This window comes from Camellia sinensis, chromosome 9 (assembly GCF_055761805.1).
Source record: "Camellia sinensis isolate YWXY chromosome 9, ASM5576180v1, whole genome shotgun sequence".
In the NCBI taxonomy this organism is placed as follows: domain Eukaryota; kingdom Viridiplantae; phylum Streptophyta; class Magnoliopsida; order Ericales; family Theaceae; genus Camellia; species Camellia sinensis.
The window spans coordinates 12,492,111-12,515,413 of NC_138969.1; the positions used below are offsets into that span (position 1 = coordinate 12,492,111).

At 35.4% G+C, this 23,303-nt stretch overlaps 1 protein-coding gene across 1 annotated transcript; it reads left to right on the forward strand.

Annotated features, from left to right (window-relative positions):
- Positions 1-4,873: 4,873 nt before the first annotated feature.
- LOC114265854 (vacuolar protein sorting-associated protein 2 homolog 2) lies at positions 4,874-20,624 on the forward strand. The gene is made up of 11 exons (XM_028206680.2): positions 4,874-5,147; positions 5,717-5,761; positions 6,524-6,558; positions 6,635-6,685; positions 7,562-7,666; positions 7,788-7,859; positions 8,009-8,080; positions 8,405-8,485; positions 8,588-8,623; positions 8,719-8,777; positions 20,337-20,624. Exons 1-11 carry the CDS (start codon positions 5,114-5,116, stop codon positions 20,395-20,397), a joined length of 651 nt encoding a protein of 216 aa, XP_028062481.1. The 5' UTR covers positions 4,874-5,113; the 3' UTR covers positions 20,398-20,624.
- The last annotated feature ends 2,679 nt before the right edge of the window (positions 20,625-23,303 follow it).

The following is a 23,303-nucleotide window of genomic DNA, read 5'->3' on the forward strand; positions in this document are numbered from 1 at the left end:
TGCCTAGGATACAATAAGGATGTCAAAATGCTCTTAAAAACACTTAACAAAAAACTTGCTGAAAATAGGGGTCTCGCATGAGCGCAACTTCTTTCGCTCGAGCGGACATGCAAAAATGTGACCGGTCACTCGAGCGCAACTTCTTTCACTCGAGTGGTTTGTAAACTCTAAAAAAGTACTGGTTGCTTAGTTTTTCCGCTCGAGACTCGCTCGAACGTAAGACTGAGGTCCTCGCACGAGCACAACTCTTGTTACTCGAGTGGTCTGTAAAAATTGGAAACTTCTAGAAGCATGCATTTTACATTCGAGCCAACTTTTGGTCGCTCGAGCAGAGGCACAAAATACAGAGTGCGGAAAAGTAGAATCTGGAATTTCCATATTGCTCTACCAAGCTTCAAACTCAAATTCTAAAATTGTAAAACATGTTCCTTTGGGCCAAAAACTCAAGAAATCACTTGTAAACTTGCAAAACATCATAAATTAAGAATCAATACTCAAAATCAAGGCCCAAAAGCAAGTGGATTCTTCAAATTCAAACTTGAATTATGAGTATACATACTATGCATGTATTGACTTAGGTTTAAAACTTCCAAAACATAATCAAATGGGATAAAAGGATGTAAAATATGATGAATTTCTACAACTAAGCTCAACTTTTTACATGCATGAGAGAATTTCTTAGAAAACATGTTCCAAATGCAATGAAATGCACATACATGTATAATTTGATCTTCCTTTCCACTTCTTAAGCTCAATTCTTGCATCTCTTAGCTCAATTCTCTTGAATTCATGTATGAACCAACTCAACTACAAAACTAAAGATTTGATTTCTTACCTTATGTGTTTAATTGGGTTTAAGATGCTTAATTCTTTGAGCTAGGAAGTCAAATTTCCAAAGTTCCTTCCAAATGCTAGCTTTCCTCCCTTGGGTTTAAACTTCTCTTCACTCTCTCTCTTCTCCCTTATGTTTTTGTCTCAAAAAATGATGAAGAAAAGATGAATCTAGGTGGTGTAGAGGCCTTATATAGGCTCAACTAATGAAACTTAATTGGTTTGAGTCGAAGATAACTAAGTGGGATTATTTTTATTCTACTTTATTCGTTCAGAATCGAATTTTAATTGAACCTACCATAAAATTTTAAAAAATTCTAAATAACACATAAATCAAGTCAATTTCTTGATCGAATGCCGATAAGGCCTTCAATTTGCAACATTTAACAGAATCTCAAACAGATATTCCTACGATAAACAGATAGAAACACAAATAATACAACACATATGCAAATAATTCAAAATTTCATCTTAATTACTTATTAGGCATCTTTAATCGTGGGTTAGCAGTTAATTACAGGTCGGGGTTATTACAAATTTTTAGTGGGTTGATCTTAAGCACGATAATGCAACTCATCTCAACTCAACTTATTTTAAATTTTCTTACTACTTTTGTTAAGAAATTGAATTAATTTAAGAGATTAAGAAATAGAACCAACATAGTTCACCGATCAATTTGAAATTTAAGAAAGTTTGAAGGGAAAATGATAGTTTAACTAAACAAAAAATGCACAAAAAAATACCCATCTAAAAACAAATTAATGTTAAATGCACACAAGGAAAACATATAAAGTGCATACAAAAAAATATAATTGAAATTTATTTTAAGTGTGACTTACGTGATACCAAAAATAAATTTCAAATATGTAGTACATTATTTTGTACAATTTCAATGTTCTAACTCTATACATTTAATATTACTATGCCAAAAATTACGCATTTAGAAAATTAAGCGTAGCTCAAGTAATTTGGGTTGTTTGTTGCCGCTTAAAGTAACTAATTAGAGTAATGTTACGTACCCACACTTTTAACTCACAAAGCCACCCCATAATGATGTGGTAGAAGGGTGAGCCTTATATTATTAGATGTATAACAAATCAAAAGTTGACACATATAATATTACATCATTGTGGGTATAATTGTGAGACTTTTGTGAGTCTTAAATATTTTCCAACTAATTATAACTTATTTTAATTTGAAGTTTTGTACCAGTCTATTTGATGCATTATTTATAATTTATAAGGAAGAAAGCATTTAAATAAGTTGAAAGAAACTTGTTATTTAGAAATTGGGGAGGTATACTTTTGTTTTTTAATTTTTGATTATTAACTTTTTAACATCAAATAATTTTATTATACCTCTAAATTTTTATAATGAAAGCTTGGGATTCAAATTTATGAAGAAATTTCTAACATTCAATTGTATATAACTTCCTTAATTATTCGCTAGTGATAAATAAATAAACAAAAATGATCTTAAATGTTTTATCAAACATTTATAGTGGGTACTACATTTAGGATTATTTTGGAAAGATGGTTAAAAGTCATTTTTTAATTTTTAACCCATTTTGGATCACATCATCTCTCACATTTTTTAGAGATTGTTTGGGATAATCTAAATAAATATACTTTTTACAAAAAGATGTACAAAAAAATAGAGATGTGATATGATTCAAATAACTACACTTATCTAAATAAATGCATTTATTTAGTTTATACCAAATAATGCCTTAATATTTGGTAGAATTGAATATTTCTTCCGTTCCAAAATATTTGTCTCTTATTTTATTTTTCATTATCCTAAAATATTAATCTCATTTCAAAGGTCAAGGAATAAACTAATATAATTTTTTTTTCCTTCTTTTAAATTTATTAACAATACAAAAAGTACAATTATGACAATCAATATTTTCAAAAAATTGTAATATCAAAGAATAATTTTAAAAAATTAATATTTTTTAAATATAATTATTATATTATCAAAAAAAAGTTAAATTCCCCAAAAGGATTATTATTTTGGGATAAAAGGAGTATTTGTGATTCCTAACTTTACTCATAAATAAAATAAAATAAAAACTTAATGTCCGTTGGTAAGCCTCCGTTTGGGATGTGGGTTGACTTTTTGATTTTTTTGACTTTTGGAGTTAAAAAGCCTAGTTTGAGATGGTCTTTTTCGATTTTTGTGTGAAAAAAATAAAATAATTATGAATTAAATGTGGCATTTTATTTTATTAATCTTTTAACCCATTTTATCTTCTTCTTTTTTTTTGGAATAAAATAACAAAAAAACCTTAGGCCAAACGAAGCTTAAATCAAACAGCGCTGCTAGATAGTTCGAGAGGGAGCTGGCCCGACTGGCTCGAATTTCAAAACTACGTCGTTTTGGATTTTTTTTTTTTTCTTTCTCTTTTCTCTTTGAAGATGAAGAAGAATAAGAAGGAGGGGAAAGAAAGAAGTGGGAGTTGGGGAACTGAGAGACATAGAGAGCTAGGGATGGCAATTTAAACCCGACCCCCCGTTCCCGATAAGAGTGGTTTTTTCTCGAAAAATACCACCGACGGGATGGGGATGGTATTTAAAATTGAATCCCCGATTAGTTTCGGACCGGGGACAGGGATAGCTTTCACAGCCCCGGACTCACCCCGGCTCCGTCCCCGGCCCCTGCCCCGTCTCCATTTTTCCCTCGAAATGAAATTACCATAATACCCCTTAATTTATTCATATATATAAGCCCCCCTTTGTTAATTACTCCTCTGAGTCGCCTCTCTCTCACTCACTCTCTTTCTTTCTTTTCCGCATGCAGTCGACGATGGCGTCGTCGCTCTTGCTCACCGCCTCTTTCGTCGGCGATGGCGTCCTCTGAGTTGCCTCCTCCGTGTCGCCTCACCGTCTCCTCCTCCGCTGTCACTGCCTCATCCTCATCCTCATCCTCCTCTGTCACTTCCTCCTCCTCCAAGCCACCGCCGAACCGTCGCCTCTCGCCTCCTCCTCCATCCGCCACAGCAGATCTGAACAGATCCTCCCTCCACTATTCAGATCTGAGCAGATCCTCCATCCGCCACCATCTGTCTCTATTTTTTTTTTTTTTATGATGTTGCCATTGATTATGTTGTTGATGAAAATGATGTTGTTTGTCTTGATGATTTATTATTGATGATGTTGTTGTTAATTCATTCCATATAAAAATTATTATTATTTTTTTTTGGTTGAACAGATCTGTGTGTGTATATTGTGAATAGGTCTGTGTGTGTCTGTGTGTTGTGAACAGGTCTGTCGGGGATTTTTCGGGGTTGGGAAAACCCGATCCCCGTTAGGGGGCGGGGGCGGGGGCTGGGGCGTGGGTGGGAGAGGTGATGCCTTCCCCGTCAGGGATCGGGGCCGGGGACGGGGACTTTTTAATCTTCTGGGATCGGGGACAGGGAGGGTGATCCCTGGCCCCGCCTCGTCCTGCCCCGTTGCCATTCTTAGAGAGTGTCAACATCAACAACAACACATCATCATCAACAACAACCAACAATCACCACAAAAAAAAAAAAAAATTAGACTCTAAACAACAACAACAACAACAAACAACACCACATCATCATCAACACGTTTTGGCATCTTCTTTTTTTTTCCTTACTTCTTCACCTGTCATCCTATATCTGTTCTTCCTTTATTTTTTTCTTTTTCTTTTTCTACTTCCATAACTCAAAACAGAGAGAGATAGATAGATTTATAAACACACAGATCTATACAGATCGGGGAATAAAGAGAGATAGAAAGAGAGAGATAGGTACACAGATCTATACAGATGTGTGTATACACACACAGATCTATCTATGTATACATAAATCTGTGTATATACACAGAGGATAGAGGTACCTATGATGGGTGGAGCCTCTCTCTTCTCTCTCCCTCTCTTTTTCTCTTTCTCTTCTTCTCTCTTTTCCTCCCTCCCTTTGTTTCAGAGATATAAGAGAGAAAAAAAAATACTATCCAAAATAACATCATTTTAGACAATTAAGCCAATCAAAACGAACACGATGGGCATTTTAGTAAATAGAGTAGCTGTAACGGCTACTTGGATGCGTACCGTTGGATAAGTGTGGAAACAGTAGAGCACGCTCCACTAGGCCATCGCCGCAATCTTCCAGCTTAGAGCGAGAGAGAGAGAGCTCAACGGGTCATCATCATCGCTAAGACTCGGATCTTTCATTTCCTCCTCGAAATTTAGGGACTAGGGTTTTCTTCTACACCGTTCAATCGAGCAAGAGCTCGTGCTTGGTCGTTGAAAAGCATCAATGAACATCTTCAAGAAGAAAACCTCACCCAAAGGTGCCCTCTTTTGCTTCTTTTTCTTCTTCTTCTTCTTCTAATTCTTTTTTTTTTTTTTTCTTCTATTTATAGTGTTTTTCCTTTAATCTCTATCTAGTTATACTCATCTGGGTTTTTTGATCTTATACCCATCTGGGTTGTTTTGATCTTAAACTCATCTGGGTTGTTTTTTGTTTTTAATCTTGAACTCATCAGGGTTACTACATTTTCTCTGGATTTCTAGATTTGACCTTTTACTTGCATTTCTATGGCATTGTCATGAATTTCTCAGATTTTGCTCTACCTGAACTTTACTTTAATCTGGGGCTTCACTGTATACTTCCTCTTCCTCAATGCCCTAAACCTCTTCTTTTTTTCTTTATTATTATTATTATTATTATTATTTTTAAATTGAATTCAATAAGGATAATTTTGTGATTTTTTCTTCTTAGTTCGCAAAAAATCTTCTTAGTCTCACCCTTTAGGGAGTAATTTTATTTTGTTTTTAGTAGAATTTCTTTTCAATGGAAGTTTTACGTTTTAATGTTGATATACTAATTAGAAGTTTTCCGATTTTAAACTATTGACAGATGCACTTCGCACAAGCAAAAGAGAAATGTCGGTTGCCACCAGAGGTACAGTCGGTTTCTTGCCCCTTCTATTGCCCCTTATAGAAGTTTGTGCATTGGATTTGTGGTCTATTTGTTTTGATGGAAATATTATTGGTAAATGAATAAATAAATGTTGTCCCCTTATCAAGGGGGAGAAAAATCATAATTGTTGTGCACTGCCAGTCACTAGTTGATCCTCCTTTTTTAGTAACAAAATGAACCATGACTAGGATCAAACTAAGAGTTAATCATAGAAAGGATGGATTTGTGTATGAGAACGGATGGATTTGTGCATGGGTCGGATTGGGTCAGCTAGCTTCAAATCTGGCGAGTCAATTGGATTATTCTTATGGATTGAACAGGTTAGGAAAGTTCAAAAAGAAAACAAAAACTGAGGGTGAAAAAAAATATTAAAATCACATAACTAGCTAATGCAGCATACGAATAATTCAATCTAAAAAATTTTAAGTCAATTTTTGTGCGTTACAGCACAATCAACAAATAAACTATTTCTAAAAATTGATTTTGTAGCTCAAATTTGACTCGTGAGAGTTTCATAAAGACTTGTTGTTTAATTAAAGGGGAAGGGGGAAGAGGTGAGGTTGCAGTGGTGGTAGAGGTAGGTAAGGTTTGCAACAGACAACCCCGTTGTAGTAGGTGCCAATAACTGTACAAGGGGCTAATCCTAAAAGAAGTCTTTTTTTCCTCCTATGAGACAGTTGCCAGTTGATTATGATTTGGATAATTGACAGCTTGATCTATATATCCTGTTGTACTTGTTTGCAGGCATTGAACGTGAGATTGCATCTTTACAGATGGAGGTATGTTGCTATCAGCTACAGTTTATATGAGTTTCCTCAATGATCTTTGTATTTTTATCTGAATCTGGCATTTCAGGAAAAGAAATTAGTTGCAGAGATCAAGAAAACAGCTAAAACTGGAAATGAGGCAAGTCTAAGTTCATTTCTTGATGTTACTCAAGTTAGTACACCATATGTTGTGGATGTAGGAAGCACAAACATGCCAAAAAATGGGTATTGTGTCTATCTTTGACATGTATCTAACACAGACACGGCATGGACACACTTCTTCACCTATTGGACATGCCCACGTGGCTTGTCTTAACTTTTAATTAATTTTTTTTTTTTGAGGATTTGTCGACACTTTACAGACATACCTATCCTATGTCTAGACACACCTTCATAACACTTTTGTGGGTTTTATATTTTATTTTATTTTATATTTTTAAAAGCGTCCTACTATGATAGCTTTAGAATTGCAAATCACCGAAATATTTATAATCCCACACTTTCCACATATCTCAAAACACTTTTACATATCTCTATATACACTTGTTACACATCCCAATACAATTTTTACACTTTTGCATATCTCTGTCATGTCCGTATTCTAATTTTTTGAAAATCGTTGTCTTGTATCTGTGTCTATGCTTCTTAGATGTAAGTTGTGACCCAATGATGACACAAATTGAATGCTAAGGGAGCATGTGGAAACATGTATTAGATTTAGAAAACTTATATATTGTTTTAGCTTTCGTGTTGTCATTGTCTATGGTAACAATATTTTCAGACCGTTGTTTGAGGTGTAGCCCTTGGAGCATAGACATACATTTATTATTTACAATACTCTTGAGAATACCTGTAAATTCCTAAGTTCACAAATTTACTTGAGTCATGCACAGACAAAATGTACTAATTTTTCCTGCACGAACTGTAACTTTGTTTTGAATCCTGTTGCCGATTTTCAAAATAGGGATTTTCATCTTCAGTTTATAATTACCAATTGTTTTTATGTAATTCTCAGGCTGCCACCAGAATTTTAGCTCGTCAACTTGTTCGACTGCGGCAACAAATTACAAATTTGCAGGGGAGTCGCGCCCAAATCAGAGGTGTAGCAACTCATACACAGGTCATTATTATGTTCAAAAACTATTGTCCAAAATCTTAGTATCTTTTTTATTTAATATTATTTTTTTCTTTTACTATGGAATTGTTTACCTATATTTTCTTCTCTTTCCTTACTTCTACAGGCGTTGTATGCGAGCACTTCTATTTCTACTGGAATGAAAGGTGCAACTAAAGCGATGGTTGCTATGAACAAGGTATGCGTTTGAAGGATGTGAGAAATGATCCCATGTCCGCTTCATATGTTTTGCACTTTATAAAAACTGATTTTCTATGAGAGACATGTCAGAATGGCTTTGTTATCATATTAATTTGTTTTCCCTTCTTTTCTTTTTCCCCGTTTCAGCAAATGGCCCCTGCAAAACAAGCTAAAGTAATAAGAGAATTCCAGAAGCAGTCAGCACAAATGGACATGACGGTATAGTACCTACTGCTTAATTATCTTCCATTGTATCTCTTACTTCCAAGATACTCTTCCACTATGGAGGAGGCGTGTTGTGTTGAACATGAGTACACTCTTAAAAAGTGTCCGACACTTCTTCGACGTGTCTTAATTAAAATTTAAAATTCATAATATCAGACACTTCAGCAACACTTCTTGAACTCCTCTTCGTACATGACTTGGCTAAGTTAGTTGCGCACAGATTGCTAACAAATTTTCTCCTTAAATGTGTTGCTTAAATCTGTTCTTTTTAACGAGTGTGCCTAAAAATATCTTAAATGTGGATGGTTCTGTATATAGATTGAGATGATGTCAGAATCCATTGATGAAACTTTAGATAAAGATGAGGCTGAAGAGGAAACAGAAGAGCTAACCAACCAGGTGCAATATCAGTAACTTTCAGTCACTGTTTTTCTTAATTTTCTGATGTTCTACACTCCAATTCTTTGCTCATGATCTTTGTTTTGCATTGTTCATCCGTAGGTGCTTGATGAGATTGGTGTGGATATCGCATCACAGGTTGGTCACCATACCACATGGATTTCATGACATTAGGTTTTATCTCATTTTCGGCGATGTAAATGATTTCTGATCCTACTTCTTCTTTTTAACAGTTATCTTCAGCTCCAAAAGGCCGGATTGCATCAAAGAAGGTTGAAAGTGTTGTTCCTAGGTACGTACCACTTAAATTTGAAGAGAAATCTATGGCTTGGAAATCTCTGAAGGAATCTTTGTTTGGTACTTAAAAAAAGAAGTGTTGTTTACCTTTTTTAATTTTTTATAATTAATCCCAAAAAAAAAAATGGTTAAAGATGAAGAAGTATAAATCTCATTAAAGAAAGTGTTGTTCCTAGGTACGTACCACTTAAATTTGAAGAGAAATCTATGGCTTGGAAATCTCTGAAGGAATCTTTGTTTGGTACTTAAAAAAAGAAGTGTTGTTTACCTTTTTTAATTTTTTATAATTAATCCCAAAAAAAAAAAAATGGTTAAAGATGAAGAAGTATAAATCTCATTAAAGAGGCACCAAAACCTTCATGAAAGTATCTACAAAATCCAAGAATTGATTAGAGGCTAGTAATTTACTCAATACTCACTCCAAATGAGCCACATCAAAGCGAATGAGAGCCTTCCTCCTCTTCTTCCCCACTTGAGCTCCCCTTCAAGAAAAAGGAGAGCTCCCCCCACCCTCCTAGGGAGAACACCCAATACTATCCTGAACGGCCCTGGGATCAAGGCACACAACTCACAATGGAAACATGTTGGCTCACATATTCCTCATCAGGCTCACACATACAATACCAATTAACGCACAATACCTTTAGTCTAATTATCAATGGTAAGAATCTTCCCATCCGTAGCACACCAAAAAAAGCAAAAACAAAAAAACACCTTAGACGGGTTTTTAATGCCTGCTAGAGTAGCATAATAATAAGACTTCACATTAAACTGGCCAGAGGACCTCAACCATCCAACATTGAGCTCTCTCTGAAGACCGCCCCCCCCCCCCCCCCCCCCCCAACACCCACATCCCAAAAAACCTGACCATCAAGCAACTGCAAGTGGTCACTAAACAGGGCCTCTCTGTCAGTAGCAATGTGAGCCACCACATTAGGAACATAGAAACCTCCAAGACCTTTCCACATCCGAATTCTAAATTGACTTCTCTTTGAAAGAAGCTCCAATGTTGTAATAATTTGCAACTCCAATAACTCCAAATGGCTTCCATGATTGACTTTTGTCTATAGCAATTTCTAGTTGCTTCCTCCTATTATACTATCTATAGAATAAAGCAGCTTAGTTTTTGAAATGTCTTAAAGATATATTTGGCTGGAATGGTTGAGATTAGTTTTAGGTTTGATCCAACGGTGTAGATGGTTTATTGAACTCACAAAATCTAGCCCAAAAGTGTCAATTTCAGTTGCCCCCAAATCTCACCAGCTACACTAAATCTCGTCAAACCCAAATTTTTGCCACAAACCTCTCGCCCTAACCCAAATTTTTATCGCCTTTGTTTCAGAACAACTTTTCAAACCTCAACCTAAAATTCTTGAATTTTTACATTTTAAAATGATTAAAAATGTCATGCTCAATTTCTATTCGATCATATTTCATTTGTTCAAAAAAAAAAAAAAAAAAAAAAAGAGAAACAAACAAACAATCGGATAAGTGTTAGCTTCTCTAAATAAAAAAAATTACAAAATATAATAACAATTAACTAGCCAGATAAATATTAAAATTTAAAATTGTTAACACTACTATCCCATGTAATATGGTTTTTAAAAGATGAGTAACCAAATAAATATTAAAATTTAAAACCATGAAATATGGTTTTTAAAAGGTGAGTATTACCATTTTTCTGTATTGTCATTTATTTATCTATGCCTATAAAATAGGAAAATTCAATATCTATCGATATCCACTTACTCTATTTGTAACTAATTTTTCTTTATTTGAAAACAATTTCTATCTATTAGATGCAATTATTCTTTTTCTTTTTTTGTTTTTGTAATCAAGAATTGTAAAACTCTCATTCTTTTTATACACATGCAATTTTAGTGTAGTAAATACATCCTCCTCTAACTTCTAGTCATCATTGTTTTTTTTTTTTTTTTTTTTGGGATAAATAAACAAATATTATTAAGAAAGCATCAAGATGATGCAACAAATACAAAACGGCCTCTCCAATAGGGGAAAACAGAAAACAAAGCACCATACATAACCATACATCGTCTAAAAAATCTAAAAAGACAAATAGAATAACTACAAGAAGATGATTCTCTAACCAAGAGACACCATGAGAAACCTCTAAAAAGGTGCGCCTATTCCGTTCCAACCAAACAAGCCACATCAAATAGAATGGCGCCAACAACAACACTCGCTGACATCGACACCAACGCCCAAGCCGAACACCCCGCCAAATCTAAAGCAAGTCCAACACCCCTTTCGATTGAACCCAAACAATCTCGAAGAGTGAACAAAACCCCCCACAAGCACGAAACCACCGAACAATGAAGAAATAGATGGTCCACCGACTCTGTATCAGCACAACACATACAACATCAATTCACTAAAACATGCTCTTGCCGCATCAAATTATCCAATGTGAGATTCCGTCCTGAGCCTGCCGTCCACATGAAGAAAGCAACCTTTGACGGAACCTTCGGCATCGAAACACTCTTCCAAGGAAAAACCCTTATACAATCCCCCACCAAACCCCAATTTATTGACACAACTGTGAACTGCCCCTTTGTCCCCACCCTATTCCATACCATAACATCTTGTCCCACCCCAGTAATCCCCAAACCATATAAGAAACCCCACAACTCCACCAACTGAGCAACCTCTCAATCCTGCACCTCCCACTATAACTGAATGTTCCAAACCACCACACCTCCACCTCTTAAATAAGAAGCCACCGTAGCCTCATGATCAATCGCAATATTAAAAATCAAAGGAAAGCGAGTCTCCAGCAAAACCCCACCACAACCTATCCTTCAAGAAGCTCACCCTCATTCCATCCCCCACCTTGCCCTACCCACTTCCAAAACTCTACCCTGCCCAGCTAGATCCCTTTCCCAACTATGTTACCTAGAACGTGGATCGTTCTGGTACACGAAACAAGGACGTGAACGTAGTATGTCACATGCTGTAAAATGTGGTTCGATAGGAGTAAACTTGTATATATTATACTTAAGAATTTAAGATACTTTTAGAGTAATTTTCTTTTAACAATTAAGTATCTAATAAAATTTTTTAGCAAATCATTTCTATGAAAATTATGACCCATTTTTAAATTTTTGTCTTGTCAAAACTAAACTCATCTTAGATTTTATTTGATTTTTTTTTCTCCAAAGTTAACATTTAAGGAAGTAAGTATATTAGAAAAAAATTTGGGAACTGTTTCGGATCACTAAATTTATTTTTTGAAACGGAAGTGTACCATGTTTTGGAATGTGTGTATCAATATACGTAATTCACTAGGGTATTAGCATTTTCTGGTAACATAGTTCCCACCCTATACTTAGAAGCCACCACCTTCCGCCATAAATCTGTCATGCTCCAAAGCAAAGCACCATAATCACTTCCCTAACTCAGCTCTATTAAAAGTCACCAACCTCCTCACACCCAAACCCCCTGTTTGCTTAGGTTGACATATCTGCCCCCCAATCAACCAAATGGTACCTTACCCCACAAAAAATCCCTTTGAAGCTTCTCCAACCGCTACGTCACTGACACTGGGATAACATGGACCGACATGAAATAGATTGGGATACTGCTCAATACACTCTTGATCAATGTCAACCTCCCTCCTTTCGAAATATATTGTCACTTCCATTTCGCCAAACGAAAGTAAACTCTTAATCAATGGATAACATGGACCAACATGAAATAGGTCGGGGCACTACTCAGCACACTCTTAATCAATGTCAACCTCTCCTTTCGAAAGATATTGACTCTTTCATTTCTACCAAACGACGTTGAACATGTTCCACCACTCCATCCCACACCCCCTTCGCCTTGAATGAGGCCTCTAACGGCAAACCCAAAGATGACATCGGCAACGCCGAGACCATGCAGCCTAGGACTGCCTCTAGAATGGGCACCCTATCGACCTTCCCAACTGGAATAAGCCTTGACTTTTGCAAGTTGACTCGGAGGCCCGACACCTTGTCAAAGCAAAGCAAAGCAAAGCAAAACACATCTTAAATGTCCTACTTGCTCCGCTTCAGCACCACAGAAAATCAAAGCATCATCCGCATACAACAAATGAGATACACCAATAGTAGCCCTAAACAACGATCCCATTGTCATAACGCCTTCTCAATATCCAATTTGCAAATCAAACCAGGGCGCTCCTGACGAATCCGAGAGTCCATACACTCATTGACAACCAATACTGCATCAAGGATCTGTCTCCCCTCCCCACAAACGCATTCTGAGACTTAAACACCATAGCTGCCAAGACTTTAGCTAATAACTTATACACACTCCCCAACAAAGTAATAGGCCTAAAAGCACAAACATCTTCAGCCCCTCCTTTCTTAGGAATCAAAGTCAAAAAAGCCGCATTGAAACTTTTCTCAAATTGTCCAGGCTCAAAAAAATCCTCCATTGTTGCCATCACATCTCCTTTAATCATCACATCTCCCTTAACCACACTGCAATAGTGCTGGAAGAAAACCATAATAAAAAACCATTGTTGCCATCACATCTCCTTTAACCATAATAAATAACAGTCACATCTCCCTTAACCACACTCCAACAATGCTGGAAGAAAATCATAATAAAAAACAATCAGGGCTTTATCACCACTCATAGCCCCTAGAGCCCCAAAACATCTCCTCCGTAAAAGCTCGCTCCAACTTCTCCCTAATCTCTCCTAATATCACATGAAACTGAACACCTACCAAACCCGACCTCCATGCACCTTCTTGGTGTCGAAATAGATATTGATAGAAGCCCACAACCCTTTGCCTAATCTCCACATCCGTATGCATCTCTCGGCCATCCACCTACATCCTACTGATCTGATTAACCCTCCGATGTGCATTCGCCATCCGATGAAAATTTTTTGTATTCCAATTCCCATCTTTCAACCACAAACACTTAGATTTTTGTCTAAAACACACCTCTTCCATACAGGAAATATGAACAAAGTCCTATTTAACCGCTTCCTTCCTGACATCATCACTAGCTCTAGCTCATCCAAGGACTGGAGTAAGGACACCACTGCCACTTTTTGGCCCTCTAACCGACCATACATCTCCTTATTCCACCTCTTCAAATCTAGCTCATCCAAGGACTGGAGTAAGGACACCACTGCCACTTTTTGGCCCTCTAACCGACCATACATCTCCTTATTCCACCTCTTCAAATCTCCTTTAAGCATTTTTAGTTTATGAGCAAACACATAACTAGGAGACACAGAAAACACATAGCTACACCACTAGCCACGAACCAAATCCAGAAAGCATGCTGTTTGCAACCACATTCTCAAAGCGAAATGGCATGGGACCAGACTGAATCCCCCTACTATCAAGCATAATGGGCTAATGGTCAGACACTGGCCGAGGAAGACGGATCTGAACAACCTTTGCAAAATGCTCCTCCCATCCTCCAGTAACTAGAAACCGGTCAATTCGAGACAACCTCTACCCATTTGACCACATGAAGCTTCCCTCTTGAATAGGTAAATCAACCAACTGCAAATTATCTATGAATGAACAAAAGGCCCTCATTGCGACCAAGCTCCGAGTATTCCCCACCTTCTCCGATGACCACCGAACAACATTAAAATCACCTCCCACACACGATGGTACATCCTATTGAAACGCAATATTATCCAGTTTCTCCATGAACACTTCCCGCTCTGAATTCTGTATTGGCCCATACACCCCAGTAAAACCCCACCAAAAATTGTCCTCCACACATCGGAACAAACAGGATACTAAAAAACCTCCGACCTCCCAACAAAGAAGAACCCCACCCGTCGTGCCTGACGACGACAGAAATGTCCACTCCACAATTGCCCCCCTAACACTTCCCGAATCAACTCTATCCGCAACACCTCCATCTTCGTTTCTTGTAAACACACAATGTCATCTTTTGCGCTCCACAGCACTGCCTTCACTGCCACTTCTTATCCTTGTCATTCAAGCCATGCACATTCTAAGATAAGATTTTTAATTTCATTTCAACAACAAAGGTCCCCCATGGTCTCTTCTACCTCCCATCCCACATTATTCGCTCTGTGATCGTAATTCACGTACATTTCAGATTTTTAAGCTCCCGATTCCTTTTACAAGGAGTTACAAAAGACCCAGACACCACCTGACTAGGAGCCCCTTGTCGCCACAATGCCTCCACTGCCGCAAACAGTCACAATGCCTCCTTTTCATAGCCTTCAAACGGCTGACTTCGCTGATGCATTCCAGCACCCCCTCCGACACTACCTCAGCTGAAGGAACCTTCTCCCCATTCAACCCACTGTTGACCTCAAACTTCTTTTGGTTTTGTCCCAGAATTGCCTCTAACATACTCTCTTCTACCGCTAAGGGTTGTAAAACCATGGCCTGCGTCTCTCCACTACTGTCGTTTCCCTGCCTTTCGACTTCGAACTCTCCGCCTGAGGACTAGTTGTTCCCCACACATCCGCCAAACATCCTTGCCCCATGTCCATCATCAGGTGAGTCTCGACAAACCACCAACTCCAACCCCGACGTCACCTTTGACCGTCGTTAATGGTCGACTTCATTTTCCGATTCAACTCGACCTACATCTTGCCTGGATTTGTCTTGTTCAAAGCACAACAATCAACATCTTTTTCAACTCGACCTACATCCCCATAGGTTGGTGGCCCCTTTTTGGGCTTGAATCATGAGCTGAAGTTCCCACCCTTATGTTTGCATGGCCCCACTCTTGATTCTCCTTATTTTTTGTCAATGCCCACCTTTGTTGGCCCATATCTTCTTTACTAGCTTCTTGGGCCTTTCCCAGGCCCATTTGTCTAGCCCACATCAAACCCCAAATGTTGGGTCCCCCCCTCCGCATATATTCATTCCCTCCAAATCTTCACAGAAATCTATGCTCTGATTGCACCAAATTCCTTATTTCCTTGTATGGACTGGCTCCCCATCCTTCTCGACCTTCGGCAATCTTAGCTTCACCATTGGATCTGCCTTTACCCATACTGGCAACGAGAATTGCCACATACCCCATTGGAGGGAGACTCGCACCGGTGTATTCTCCGAACATCTCACGCGTAGCCTGATAGAGCCCAAATCCACCAATGACTCATTCGCCTCCACAAAGCCGCCACACCGATTGCCGATAGCACGGCACACCTCTCTTCCCCACGGAGATGAATTAGGCAGACCCACCCACCACCCAAATCCAGACACTCTTCTCAGGCCTCAAGATCTTTCCTGAAGTAAATAGGGCTAATGGGTGACCACCATTTCAGTAATAAATCATGCCCATCCACTGTCCACCGCAGTCTCATCAACGCCTCAGCCTTGTCTCCCAAACAGGAAAGCCTTGTCTCCCAACGGTCGCACCTCCACCTTCCCTGATTGCTGCCACCAGTGGCTAACCCAGTCCGAGATGGCCGCAAAACTCAAGCCATTGCCACCCATTCATTACTTGCCAACGATCTGTCCAACATTTAGAACTAGCCCATCAACAATCTGTCCAACATTTGGAACTAGTCAACCTCCATCCTAGTGTGGATGACCCCTTTCGACTCACTATGGTTGGCGGCTAATAATGTTGACCCAGAAGTGGACACCAGTTTCTTCGAACCACCAGGTTGCGATACCCTTTCATCGCTCAGCCCAAAGCCTTCTATGACCAGCGTCGCCCCTTCCCAACCATTGCCGAAAGTAGACATAGGTATAGTAATAATGTCATTGTTAGTCATGGAGTACACGAACTTAACGAAGAATGAAACTTGAGTTGGTTTATTGAATCCGATTAGGGTCAACATAACAACCAGTCGAATTCAGGTGCCTGTTTAAATTTATATATATTTATATACTAGAGAATGGCCTATGTTTAAAGGCACTCCCAATGAAATAAAAGCTATAGGTTTATTGAATCCGATTAGGGACAACATAACAACCAGTCGAATTCAGGTGCCTGTTTAAATTTATATATATTTATATACTAGAGAATGGCCTATGTTTAAAGGCACTCTCAATGAAATAAAAGCTATGCAGCACGAACACCTACACCTCTCCGGAGGCAGTGTATGGGTGTCGGACACGGTTGGCGACTGATAATGTTGACCCAGAAGTGGACGCCGCTTTCTTCGAACCACTAGGTTGAGATACCCTTTCATCGCTCAGCCTAAAGCCTTCTATGACTAGCGCCACCCCTTCCCAGCCATTGCTGAAAGTAGACATAGGTATGACCAGCCAGTAATAACGTCATTGTTAGTCATGGAGTATGCAAACTTAATGAAGAATGAAACATACAACCAGTCGAATTCAGGTGCATGTTTAAATTTATATATATTTATATACTAGAGAATGGCCTGTGCTTAAAGGCACTCTCAATGAAATAAAATCTATGAAGCACGGATACCTCTCCGGAGGCAGTATATGGGTGTCGGACACGCGGTGGACACGTGTCCAACACTCGACCTTACGTGCCATGTTTTTTTTTTTTTTTTTTTTGAATTTTTGCAAGCGGACACTCTTTCAGACACTCTTAACCACGTTGAAAACAGAGAAAAACCCTAACCAGGAGAGGGAAACCCTAACCCATTGAGGATAGAGAAAGAGAAAGAGAAAGGGGAAGAACCTGTTGAAGCCCTAGATCGAGGCTAGCTCTGTTCGTCTTCGTCTCTGATCAAGGAATGTTTTTCGTGTCTCTCTGTTTGTCTCGTCTCTCTCTTTGTTCGTCTCTGTTCATATTCGTCTCCTCTCTCTCTCTGTTCATCTCTATTTGTCGCCTCTCTCTGTGTTCATCTCTCTTGTTTGCTCTCTCCCATTTTTTGTTTGACTCTCTCTCTCTCTCTCTCTCTCTCTCTCTTCCTTACCGTCTCTTTTAATCTTCTTTTTTACCTTTTTTGTAAATAAATAATAAATAATATAAATAAAAATAATATATATATTTTAATTTTACATATAATAAATAAATATAAATACATAAATATATTTTTTTTAATTTTACATATAATAAATAAATAAAATTATATATTGAGCGTGTCCCCAACGTGTCGTGTTTCCTATTTTTAAAAATTTGCATGTCCACATGTCCATGTCCGTGCTTCATAGAATAAAATTTTAAACTATTGAAAAAAATCAGAATTCTAATTCCTTACATGAGAGGCTAAGACCCATAAGAATAGGGGTACAATGCTACCCATAAAATTCTAAACTATTGATGAGAAATCAGAATTCTAATTCCTTACATCAGAGGATAATAAGACCCATAATAATAGGGGATAAAGTGCTATATCATGCCATACCACTTTGAGGTAAAATAGATCTTGTCCAATTTTCTATAACAATTATTTAAAATCAATAATCAAAACAAAGTTCAATTATCTTTGTAAATCGTCTAACGCATGTATCATGAAAGGGAATTGTCTCATATTCACACCAAGGTAGCTCATCTTTTCAACAATAGAAGTTAAGGGAAAAACATGACTCTTATTCTATGCACCTTTTTGAAACATGACGCATAAAAATATATAATTTTAGAAAAAAAAAGATAGTCAAAAAAATCTACCAAAATAGAAAGAGATTGTCATGTATCATTTGCCCCACCTATCATTCTTCCATTTTCTATCTTTCTTTCTTATCTATCGATTCATATACTTTCTGTTTTTGTTAAAATAGATATATATAAAAATATATGTAAAAATATATGTAAAGGATTAAGAATCTTAAAACCGATGCTAGCAAAAAGAAAATAATAATTATAAAATAAAACTAATAAAAAATTCACAAAATTCAAACATGCACCTGAATTGGACTGGTGGTATGTCCCTAATCGGATTCAATAAAACCAACTCAAGTTTTACTTTACATTAGGTTTACGTACTCTATGATTAATGGTGAATTAATATTGATGATGGTTAGAAGTTAGAGGATGATCGGATTCAATATTTGGCCAGCATCAATGGGAAGAATGAGAGTTTTACAATTCTTGATTGCAAATAATGAAAAAGAATAATTGCATCTAATAAATAAAATTGTTTCCAAATAAAGAAAAATTAGTTATAAATAGAGCAAATAGATAAAGATAGATAAGGAATTTTCCTATTTTATAGATATAGATAAATGACAATACCTTTGAAAAATCATAAATCATGGGTAGTAGTGTTAACAATTTTAAATTTCAATATTTATCTGGTTGGTTATTTGTTATTACATTTTGTAATTTTCTTTTTTTATTTATAAAAGCTAACACTGATCTGATTGCTTGTTTATTTTTTTTTCTTTTGAATAAATGAAACATGGTCCAATATATAAATTGAGTATGACATTTTTTTAATCATTTTAAAATGTACAAATTCAAGAATTTTAGGTTGAGGTTTAAAAAGTTGTTTTGGAACAAAGGCGATAGAGATTTGGGTTAGACGAGAGAGAATTGTTGCAGAAATTTCGGTTTGGCGAGATTTGGGAGTAGCTGGCTAGATTTTGGAGAGCTAAAATTGACACTTTTCAAAAAACTATACTATCTACATTGTTGGATCAAACCTAAAATTAAACTCAATAAACTATACTATCTACATTGTTGGATCAAACCTAAAATTAAACTCAATAAACTATACTATCTACATTGTTGGATCAAACCTAAAATTAAACTCAACCATTTCAACCAAATGTAAGACATTTTCAAAAACCAAGCTGCATATTTTATAGATTTCAAATCCATCATGATAAAGCTTAAATTGAATCTTGAAATCCATAGGCAAACTATCAAAACCTAAGCTTGAGTTATTCTCCTTCAACAATTAATGTCAAATCCATGCATTTCAAATCCACATCTATCCAAACGGACCCTTAGAGCCCTTGTTGGTTTCCATTTGTGTTCTTAATTTGTAGTGCCTCAATCACAATAGATAGTATCGACAAAGATAACATATGATGGTTGTTGGTTGCAAGCCATCAATGGGCGGTGTCAATTGCAACATGGAAAGGAAATTGCAATCCTGGAAAATATAGAAGTTTTTCAGATTGTCTTAATTGGTCAGTGTCAATTGCAATGTGGAAAGGAAATTGCAATCCTCAAAACATAGAATTTTTTTAGTGTCTCAATTAGTCAGTGTCAATTGCAATCCTGGAAACATATGCTTCCAGCAAGAGAGTGGCAAGTGATTAGTTGCTTCACACCACAAACATGTTATAGCTGATTTTGTTCTGCTTTTCCCATAATATTTATGTACGAACACATGTTTGAGAAAATTCGTCATCCTGTGTTGATGACTATTCTTTGAAGACAAATTGGAGTTCATGGCTGCAGAAAAACCCTTTCATGTGGTTCTTCTAAAGAAATTGCCATGATCGAGTAGACGCGGTAACTAATCTTATTTTATGTTTAAGTTGTACTAAATTATTTGGATAGAAGGTTGTTGAGGACAAGAATGATTTGTTAAATTATTTACCCTGGTGGTGGTTAACAAAAAAAAATATATAGAAAAGTTCTATTGATCTTGATTTCAAATTTTGAACATATTTCAACTTATTATAAAAATATTTTTTTGATGAATATGCAGCTCGGAAAGTACAGATGTTGAGGATCTTGAAAAGAGGCTGGCCTCTCTTCGACGTATCTGAATTGGATAGCCATACCTCAGAATTTAAATTATCCCCGTAATCTTGTATAACTTGTCTCTTTGCTGCAAAACAATGTGTGCTCTTAAAGACTAGAATGTCATATAATTTTTTTTTCTCCTGTTGCAGTTACTATATACTATTGTCAATTATGACGTTTGTGGGTTTTTAGAATAATACTAGGGATCATAAAAAAATATTATGAAATGCTTCATCAAGAGTTTCAATCCTTTGATTGGTGTGGTGTTTTTTTTATGTATAATCTAACGGTGGTGGAGAATCTTTTATGATCATTTTCATGATACCTATCATTATTCTTTTTTTATTTTTTTTTGTTTGTTTTTGTTTTTTTAATTTTAAGAAATGGGTACCCGTAATGAATAAACGGACATGGTTTGAAATTAGGGTAATAATTTTTATTTTTTTTCAATGGTAATTAAGGGTTAGAAACAATGCATACTCATCAAAATGACTTGTAATTTTGGTAGGGATGGCAATGGATAACCTACCCTGTGGGTATCCATGGAGACCCAACCCAAATACATGGTTTTTCCCCTTTTTTCTTATCCATTGGGTAGGGTAGGTGATATTCTTTGAATATCCACAGGGGATGGGTTGGGGATAGATACCCACTAATTTCCCCATATGTTTTTTTTTTTTTTTTTTTTTTTTTTTTTTTTTTTTTTTTTAAAGATTCACAACCAAAACTAAATATACATTCAATCTTTTTTCTTTTATTTATTTATTTATTTATTTTTTTCAGGTTCACAACCAACTTCTTCTTTTTTTTTCTTTTTTTTTTTTTTTTTTTTTTTTTTTTTAAATCCACAACCAAAGCTAAATATACCTCTAATCTTTTTTATTATTATTATTTTTTATTTTTAAGGTTCACAATCATTTTTTTTTTAATTTTTAAGATTCACAACCAAAGCTAAATATATATTCAATCTTTTTTTATTTTATTTTTTTATTGTTATTTTTTATTTTTTAAGGTTTACAATCATTTTTTTTTTTAAGATTCACAACCAAAGCTAAATATACATTCAATCTTATTTTATTTTATTTGGCTCAACAATAAAATCAAATACACTTTAATTAATATTGTCACATTATTCTTGTCAAATTTTATGCATATCTAGAATTTTTTTAATTTATTTAAAAAAATTAAGGATATTGTCTAGTGCATGTTTCAGTTTGCTTTTTTATGTTATTTTATTTTGTTATGTATTGTAATTTTTAGAATGGTTTGCTTGTTCTAAAATTTCAATTAATGAGTATGAATCTATTTGTTTTATGTTATCACACAATTTATACAACATATATATATATATATATATATGAATGTATTTGAAAATAGAAAAATTGTAGAGAATCGAAACAAGCATGAGTCGTGATTGGTTAGAAAGGATGGGTACAAAGATTTATGTGCTGGAAAAACAAAAAGGGGATACAAAGTTGTACTAAATAATTTTTTTTTTAAATAAAAGAATTTTTCTTAGTTATGAACAGATTTAACTGAAATCAGCTTGTTTCCCAATGTTATGCTTCATTTATTTAGATAGAAAATATTTTTTAATGAAAAATATTTTTATAAAAAAAATTAAAAATACATTTTTTTATATTTGGTGGTGGTGGTGATGAAACGAAGGTGAAAGTAGAGATTGTGACATAGTGGTGGGGTGATGGCGGTAGTGATGGTAGTGGCTGTGATGAAGGTGAGAATAGTGGTGATGGTGTTGCGAAATTAGTAAAAATTTAATTGAAAAAATATTTTTTGTTTTTTAAAAGTAACAAACAACAAAATTCGTGGGGACTAAAGGAAGAAGATGGAGGATGGATTGGGTGTGGTAAGGCATAGATATCTTAAAATGAGTGGTTCAGATTTGTTAAAAGGTATAATTAGATTTTGGATAAATTAAAATGAATGGTTCAAATTTGCTAAGAGAAAGATGGTTGAATGTCTAACAGGTACTTTCACATTTTATTTCTTCAAACAGGCTCTTATAACATTGTAAACAGGTTCTTATAACATGTAGGAGAAAAGAGTGAGAGAGAGAGAGAGATGGTTGTAATTTTTTTTTAATCTTCCACGTTCTTCCACATTTTTTTTAATTACTAAAACTTATTTGATTGTCTCAAAATTATATATTTGATTATTATAAAACAAACTTTTTAATTAATTAATTAATGTGTATTTGATTTTGTTGTTGAACCAAATAAAATAAATAAGATTGAATGTATATTTAGCTTTTGTTGTGAACCTAAAAAAAAATAAAAAAATAAGTTGTTAACATTAAATATATTAAAAAAGAAATAAAAAAGATTGAAGGTATATTTAGCTAAAACCTTAAAAAAAAAAATAATGAAAAAGAAAAAAGAAGTTGTTAACATTAAATATATTAAAAAAGAAAGAAAAAAGATTGAAGGTATATTTAGTTTTTGTTGTGAATCTTACCCAAAAAAAAAAATGTTAACATTAAATATATTTAAAAAGAAAGAAAAAAGATTGAAGGTACATTTAACTTTTGTTGTGAACCTTAAAAAAAAAAAAAAAAAAAGGTTGTTAACATTAAATATATTTAAAAAGAAAGAAAAAAGATTGAAGGTATATTTAGTTTTTGTTGTGAACCTTAAAATAAAAAATAAAAAAATAAAAAAAAAATTGTTGTTAACATTAAATATATTAAAAAAGAAAGAAAAAAATTGAAGGTACATTTAGCTTTTGTTGTGAACCTTTAAAAAAAAAAAATTGTTAACATTAAATATAAAAAATAAAAATAAAATAAAAATGGGGATTAAAGTGGGTTGGGGAAAATCCAAACCCATTAAGAAATGGGGAGGGTAGTACCCATGGGGAATGGGGAAAATTTATTATAGGGGAATGGGGATGGGGAATTAATATCCACCCC

What these genes read in the sequence shown, in the direction of transcription:
- LOC114265854 (XM_028206680.2), top strand. Translation starts at nt 5,114, where the DNA reads ATGAACATCTTCAAGAAGAAAACCTCACCCAAAG. An exon ending in GTGTAGCAACTCATACACAG is followed by an intron (nt 7,667 to 7,787) that starts GTCATTATTATG and finishes TTACTTCTACAG; the next exon opens with GCGTTGTATGCGAGCACTTC. An exon ending in GTTGAAAGTGTTGTTCCTAG is followed by an intron (nt 8,778 to 20,336) that starts GTACGTACCACT and finishes ATGAATATGCAG; the next exon opens with CTCGGAAAGTACAGATGTTG.